This window comes from Orycteropus afer, unplaced genomic scaffold (assembly GCF_000298275.1).
Source record: "Orycteropus afer afer isolate SDZICR_OR568_19922 unplaced genomic scaffold, OryAfe1.0 scaffold00008, whole genome shotgun sequence".
NCBI lineage: Eukaryota > Metazoa > Chordata > Mammalia > Tubulidentata > Orycteropodidae > Orycteropus > Orycteropus afer.
In genome coordinates, this window is record NW_006921595.1 from 7093683 (window position 1) to 7101415 (window position 7733).

The following is a 7733-nucleotide window of genomic DNA, read 5'->3' on the forward strand; positions in this document are numbered from 1 at the left end:
CACTATGGGGGTAGTTGTGTACCCTCCTACAGGGCCTATGTGAGTTGGAATAGACTCCCTGCCACCGGGTTTGTTTTTCTGGTTTTTGGTAGTAGGGAGTAGGTCTCAGTGACATATGAGTTGTAATGGACCTGGTGGCACATGTAGGGCACAAGTAGGGCTTAGAAAGCAGTTCTTTTTTCTTCCTGATTTCATGTTCTTATTACCACACCAGGATTCCCATCAATTTGATTTTGGTTGATTTGTGGGGACACTGCCTGTTGTCTCCCTGTGAAAAGTTTGAGAATTGTAACCAGGCACTGTTTAGTGAGATCATGTTGTTGGTCAACACATAGTGACCCTATGTAAACAGAACGAAACACTGCCCAGTCCTGTGGAGTTCTCGTAAGTGTTGGCATGTTTGAGCCCATTGTTGCTGCCACTTTGCCAATCCATCTCACTGAGGGTCTTTTTCTCTAACTTCACCATGCATGTCCCTGTCCAGGGACTGGTCCTTCCTAATAACATGTCCAAAGCACATTAGACAAAGTCTCACCATCCTTGCTTTTAAGGAGCATTACTTCTTCCATAACAGATGTATTCGTCTAACATATATTCAGTATTCTTTGTCAATACCATAATTCAAATGCATCAGTTCTTCTTCAAACTTCTTTATTCATATGTTATTCACTGTTATCTCATATTCAGTGCATATGTTCATGTGCATATGAGGCGATTGAAAATACCATGGCTTGGGTCAGGCACACCTTAGTCCTCAAAGTGAAATCTTTGCTTTGAATAGCAGCAAGATCAAACTCAGCATTAAAGGCCTTGGTATTAATTTTTTCTGACCTTTGCTTTAAAAACATAGTTAGGAATTGAAGGAATAGTTTCCTCCTCCCCCTCAGTTAACCTGTGCAGAAGAGTGAATTTCCTCTTTGGTTTGAGGAGGGCAGGAGGCTCCATGTAGTTTAAGAGAACAGATGTCTGATACAGAATCTTAGTAATAAGATATAAACTCACAGAATCTGCCAAATTTGAGTGTAGCCACTCTTTGACCTACATAAAACATGCCTCCCACTTTGGAGATACTTTAAAAGAAAGAAGATGGATTGGTCCCTTTTGCACAGTAGTAAATGTAGCACCAGTTTTCACATGAATGCATAATTCTTTCAGCTTTGATTAGCCAAGGAAGACATATTTGCTGTTCAGTGATTTTACAAGGTGTTCTGATGCTATTTTAATGAACCCTTGGTGTACCTTTATGAGTTATGGGCATTCTTACAGCTCCTGGTGAAAAAGTCTGAGGTCCATGGCTGTAATAATTGGCTCTCTAAACTGGGAGAACCTCTCTCACAATGTGGGTTAGATTACTTTGGCTTATAATCTTGAACTTTGGGTTCTTTGGTTCAAAGATGTTATAAGTATATTGATGATAATATTTAAATGGTTCTTTTATGATAATTGTTTGAACACTTCCGTTGTTTTCACTCTGTGGAATTGTTTTAAATGTTTCTGTTAATTTTACTTCAAAAGTGTTTACTTTTCTGACATTGAAATCCTAAAGTATAAAAAAAAGATACATGGAAATTTGGAGTCTAGCAACATTAAGGAATTGAAACCATGGCCCATTCTTCAAATAGTTACATTATTTTGGTGTTGTAAGTTTAATATGTTTGTATCATGTGAATGGTAAAATAGTCATCCATATAATTTATTAACTTTTGAAAAATGAGACTTAAAAGTTGTCAGTTAGTAACATCTTAATTTTAAGATATTTAAAGCTTTAAAAAGAAAATAGAAAAATGAGCAGTATTAAATTATGCTGTACATGCATTACTATTTCATCATCATGTAATAAAAATAAATTATATATTTTATCTTGAAAGGTTATTAATTTCAGGCTTCTTTGTACAGAGAAAAAAATCCACAAATGTAGGCCCTTTAGGGTCATTGTGGCTCACCAACATGTACATGTACATCAAAAAATAATTTGTATCAGAGTATCTTAAAAGTTACCACTTGACCAAAAGTAGAATGGGAAAATTAACCAGCATAATATACAAAAATGATAATAGTTTTATATATATATAAATGCTCTGGTAGCATAGTGCCTAAGGCACTTGACTGCTAACCAGAAGGCTGGCAGTTCAAACCCACCAACCACTCCTTGGAAGGAAGATTGGACAATCTACTTCTATAGTGATACTGCCTTGGAAACCCAAGAAGGGGTCACTGTGAGTCAGGTATGACTCCACGGCACATAGCACCAACAACAACATATATATATATATGTAATATATAATTGACCCTTTTTGTGTGTATGAAATCTATTTTCAAGGCAACATAACTTTTAGCTTAAATAAAATACATAATAGCATTTTTCTCTGCTTTATATTAGTTTGCAGTGAATCTCTGAAAAGCTGCACTAGGACTGAAATTTCCCTTGTGAAATGACATAGGGAGAATATTTATTTCTAAAAAAACTTGGACCCAAACCATGAAGGCCTTTTTAGAGTAGTTCCACCCTTAGTTTATTAATTTGTAGTATTAAAGCAAGTGGAATGCTTATAACATAATATTATGTAATCAAGTAGGACACAATGCTGTGTATACAATATAATCTCAGTGAAAAAAATACATACAAAAAGACTGGGAGGGTGATGCCAAAATATTAACAGTGATTACAGTATATTGAGATTAACTTTTTCCCTAGAGACTTTATACTTTTTTTGTATTTCCCAATTTTCTAGACTGGGAGGGTGTGGTGGTTATGTTTGTGTGTCAACTTGGTTGGGCCTGGTTGAGTGGCTGGGCAGCTGGTGGTAGTTATACCCCATGATGAGACTGGCTGTCAGCTCCATGGTGTGATCTACCACAAACAGCTGAGTAGCTGCTTTGGGTATGTGGTCTGCTTCCCATATATAAGAAGCAGTTTTGGGAATGGTCTCTAGCTTATGGCATCCTTGGACCCTGCACGTAGCCGTGTCGTTGTTCAGCAGCCTGCCATGCTCTGCTGACCTGGGGACTTACAACGGACTTAAATTAATGGCCTGCCGTGTGGTTTGGTAACATCGGGACTGTGCCTTTTTACTTGTCAACCTTGGGCTTGGCAGCCTCAGCAGCCAGCAGCTGTCTGAGTGAAGAAAAGCCTCTAGCTTCAGTGGGCCGGGAGCTGGAGGCAGAGCTGAAGCCCAAGGCTGAGGGGCATTCACCCAGCCCCTAGAGCTTGGCACTTTGAACTTGAACTTAAAGCCTCCAAATTGTAAGAATAAACTCCTGTTTGTTAAGGCCATCCCATTTGTGGTATACTCTTGTCAGAGCGGCACTAGGTAACCAGAACAGAGGGTGATGCCAAAATGTTAACAGTGCTAACAGTATATTGAGATTAACTTTTTCCCTAGAGACTTTATACGTTTTTTTGTATTTCCCAATTTTCTACAATGAACATGGTTTATTTTGATATGGAAAAAAAGTAAGAAATCTTTGAAAACATAAAATAATGAACCGGTTAAACAATTTTTGCATTTTGATACTTAGGGTAGCTTGATTTTTGGTAGCCCTTGGCCCGAGTCACATTAGATCAAGAGGTCATAATCTGTAAATTAATATGTGTTTAGAGATGCTCTCCTAGCCTAGCTTCTTATGGACAACTCAGGGTTGTCAACAAAGATCTGCCATACTTCTATAAATCAGTGTAATAAAACTAACTTTGCCAAGTTTTCCAGCTATTTGCTTTACCAGTCAATTAATACCATCTTTGTATTATGTTGACTGGTTTTCTTCCAGCTTGATTTTATTTGTGATTTAATTCTGCTCTTTCCACACACCACTGTCAGAACTTACACTTAAAGAAAGATGTATTGTGTATTTAGGTTTGATCGTTTTTTCACGTAATATTGAGTCCATGATATCCTTTTGAATTTCTGCCCCTTTGAGAGCAAATTCTTTTATATTCAAGTACTCCTTCTGTTGCTTCATCTTAACTAAAAGCTGTCTTTCCCTAGCTACAAGGTGTCCCCTAAAGTACACTCTATTGCTTCTTCTGACTCTTCAGCTCTTCTGACCCTCTTGGCAAAAGGGGCAGCTGGCATAAAACTTGCAGTCATTGCTACTTCTTGACCATTATTAGTAAAAGTATCTAAGATTTATTGACAGTTATATGCCAGGCTAGCAGTTCAACCCCACCAGCTGCTCCTCGGAAGGAAGATTGAGCAATCTACTTTTGTAGTGATATCGCCTCAAAAACCCATGGAGGGGTCTCTATGAGTCGGTTCCGACTCGATGGCAGTGATTGAGTGAGTGATTATATGCCAGGCACTGTGGAATACTTTGCAAACATTATCTTAAGTAATCTTTACAGTAACCTTCTGAAGAACTGTATTTTCACATGTAACACGCCCATGTGGTACAAATGCATGTAAAGTCCATAGTGTGCATAGGAAACTAACACAAGGGAGTTGGGAGTGTGTGGTTATTGTATAATGCATTACTTGTGTAAAAAATAAAGTAGGAACTCTTGTTGATAAAACCCAGTGTCTACAGAAGTTAAGTAATTTTGTTAGTTCAAGGACATATATCTGAGAAGTGACCTAGCCTGGATAGGAACCTGGGATTTCTGAACACAGAGGTGTTTAACCATTATCACCATTGGTAAATAACCTCTTCTGTTTTGACATCAAATTATACTACTCTTTATTTAACTTATCACAAGCAAAGAAAAATGAAGACAACTGAGCCTATCACTGAAGAATTCATCTTCATTGACATTCATGTTTATGGCCCATCCAGAACTTAGACCTCATGGCTCTTGACCTCTTAAATTGCAACTAACGTCTGCGTTCTACTTCAGTTCTCCTAGGATAACATCACTAGGAATTGGTCTACTGCCAAGATTTCAAAACCTGAGGTCTTTCTGGTTGATAGAACATCCCTTCTCTTATGCTACTGTCCAGCATTTACCCTCATCATTATACCTGGTCCTTTGCACTCCATCCTTGTCCCCTAATAACAATTCCTTTGTCCTCATTTCATTAAGTCCTTCCTTAAGTTAGTTTCTCTCCAGCCTCAAACATACTTATAGTCAGGAATTTCACTGATGCTTTTGATAACATCTGTAATGGATTGTATTGTGTCCCAAAAAAATTCGTATTATAAATCCCACTTTAAGCCTGGGTTTATTATCCCACTCGGGAATGGGCTGTCTTTGTTATATTAATGATAAAGGATTAGTGTAAGATGTGTCTTGAGTGATTCGCTTTTGTGATATGAAAGAGTTTAAATAAGTAAGTGAGCAGGCAGAGATGGGGGAAGAGAGAGATGCCAAGACACATGGAAATCGCCAATATATCAGGAAGTAGAAGCTTAAGAGGTAAGGCCCATCCTCCAGAGCTGACAGAGAGAGAAAGCCTTCTGCTACTGCCAGAACTCTGAATCCAGACTTTGAGCTTCCTTAATAACTGTGAGAAAGCAAATTTTTGTTCATTAAAGTCATCCATTTGTGGTATTTCTGTTATAGCAGCACAAGATGACTAAGACAATGTCCTGGTATTTCCCTCAGTGTCTTGTCCTAATTCTGAGTAACATCCATTGTCTGTGTTTTCTTTCTGTTAGCTGCCAAGGAGTGATACTGACTCACTTCCTTCTCTGACTCAGTATTTCCTGATTCTTCCCTTTGTCTTTAGGAGCTCTGGTAGCATAGTGCCTAAGACACTTGACTGCTAACCACAAGGCTGGTGGTTCAAACCCACCAGCCACTCCTCAGAAGGAAGACAGGGCAATCTACTTTAGAAGTGATACTGCCTCGGAAGCCCAAGGAGGGGTCACTATGAGTCAGGTCTGACTCGATGGCACATAACAACAACAACCCTTTGTCTTTGCTACCTATACTTTTAGTATGGAAATTTTCAAACGTAGCAAAAGTAGAGCACATCTTTTCTTAAACTCCATTAGCCCAAGTTAGCTTAGGGCTGTCTGTTCCTGAACTGGTCATTACTTTGACTGGTTTAGACAATTTGGAACTTGATCTTGGATTTGGGAAGAAAGGTTATTGGAGAGTCAACTGCAATGTTTGCTACAAATTACTTTTGTTGGAACCACTTTTTCACCAACTTTATTCTGTAATTGCTTCAAAATGGTTTTTATCCTTGTATTTTGGGAAACCTATCTGTAGTTAGTTATTCACATGACATATATTAAACATTCACTGTGTCTCAGTTCAAAGGAGTTCTGGTGGCATGGTGGGTAAAGCATTTGGCTACTAACTACAAGGTCGGCGGTTCAAACCTACGAGCTGCTCTGTGGGAGGAAGATGAGGCAATTTACTTATGTAAAGATTTATAATCTTGGAAACCCAACAGGGTTTGCTGCGAGTCAGAGTCAGGTTGATGGCAGTGAGTTTGGTTGTTTTGAAACGATTGAACCAGCCCCTACTCACAACAAAATCTTCATTACAACCACCCTCACTGGCTGCACGTGCAGCTTTTAAATCATTGAAAGTATTCACATATTCTTTTTCAGTTCCCATTTCTCTGTCATTTGAGGACTCCAGTTACATGCATATTATGCTGCTTGAAGTTTTCCAATTACTCACTTATGCTCTTTTCATTTTTTAAATTATTTTTTTCTCTGTGTTTTTTAAGATAATTCCTTCTGGTATGTTTTCAAGATCATTAATCTTTTCTTCTATAATGTCATATCCTGCTGTTAATCCTCCAGTGTAATTTTCATCTCAGACATTGTAGTTATCATCTTAAGAAATTTGATTTGGGGCTTTTGTATATCTCTCATATCTCTACTTTTTGAACATACGGACTACAATTCTATTAACTCTTTTAATAATTTTAACTTCTGTGCCAGTTTAGGGTTGATTTCAACTTGTTGACTTCTGAATGTAGACATTCCCTTGGGTTTTGTCCTTCAGCCTCTTTAACTCTGCTCTCACTTGATGATTTTATCAACTCCCATGATTCCACCCCTCATCTTCAAACAGATGATTACCAAATATATCTGAAATCTTGGTCATAATGTTTCTGGCAGTCTTTTGTACATTCTTGCAGCCCACTGACAGTTCGTAGTTAACCTATTTAAAACGGAACCAACGCCTCTTGATTTATTTATTTACATTATTGATATAACCACTTTCTTGTGTTATCTGTGATCTTTCCCTGATTTTATCTTATAATCTAATCAATCACATTATGTTTTACTTGTGTGAAATATTTTTCATGGCTCTCTTTTCCCGTGTCTCCCACCCTTTATTAACTCTGACCTGCAGTATTACTGTGATTTTTATATTTGCCTTCTTTCCTCCAGACTCTTCTTCCAATTCATCGATTATACACTGCTGCCTCATTTCTGTTCCTTAAGCATAGGTCTGATCGTGACACTTCTCTTCCCCGAACCCTTCAGTAACTACTTCATGCTTACAAAATACAGTCAACTTGTTTAGCATCCTTCCCAGTCTTCTACATTATGGTTGTGCTACTTGTTTCAATCTTAATTTCTTACTGTTTCTTTATATGTCCTTTAGGAAGAATGGAGAACAGTGTCATGTAGTGGTTAAAAGTGAAAAATCTAGAGTCAGACTGGTTGGCTTTGATTCCTGACTTTACAACTTAGTAAAGTGTTGGGTATTTTGCTTAAACTCAGTAAGCTTCAGTTTTCTCAGCTGAAAGAGGCTTAATGACAGGATGTGATGACAACAATATTTATAAAGTGCCTGTTGTTGTTGTTATATGCCATCGAGTCGGCCC

At 37.9% G+C, this 7733-nt stretch overlaps 1 protein-coding gene across 1 annotated transcript in view; it reads left to right on the forward strand.

Moving 5' to 3' along the window:
- Positions 1-5310: 5310 nt before the first annotated feature.
- Positions 5311-7733, forward strand: part of HIBADH (3-hydroxyisobutyrate dehydrogenase) — a 159392-nt gene continuing 156969 nt past the window's right edge. Inside the window, exon 1 of the mRNA XM_042781550.1 lies at positions 5311-5350. Coding sequence (XP_042637484.1) covers positions 5311-5350 — 40 coding nt within the window. The remainder of the gene's footprint in view (positions 5351-7733) is intronic.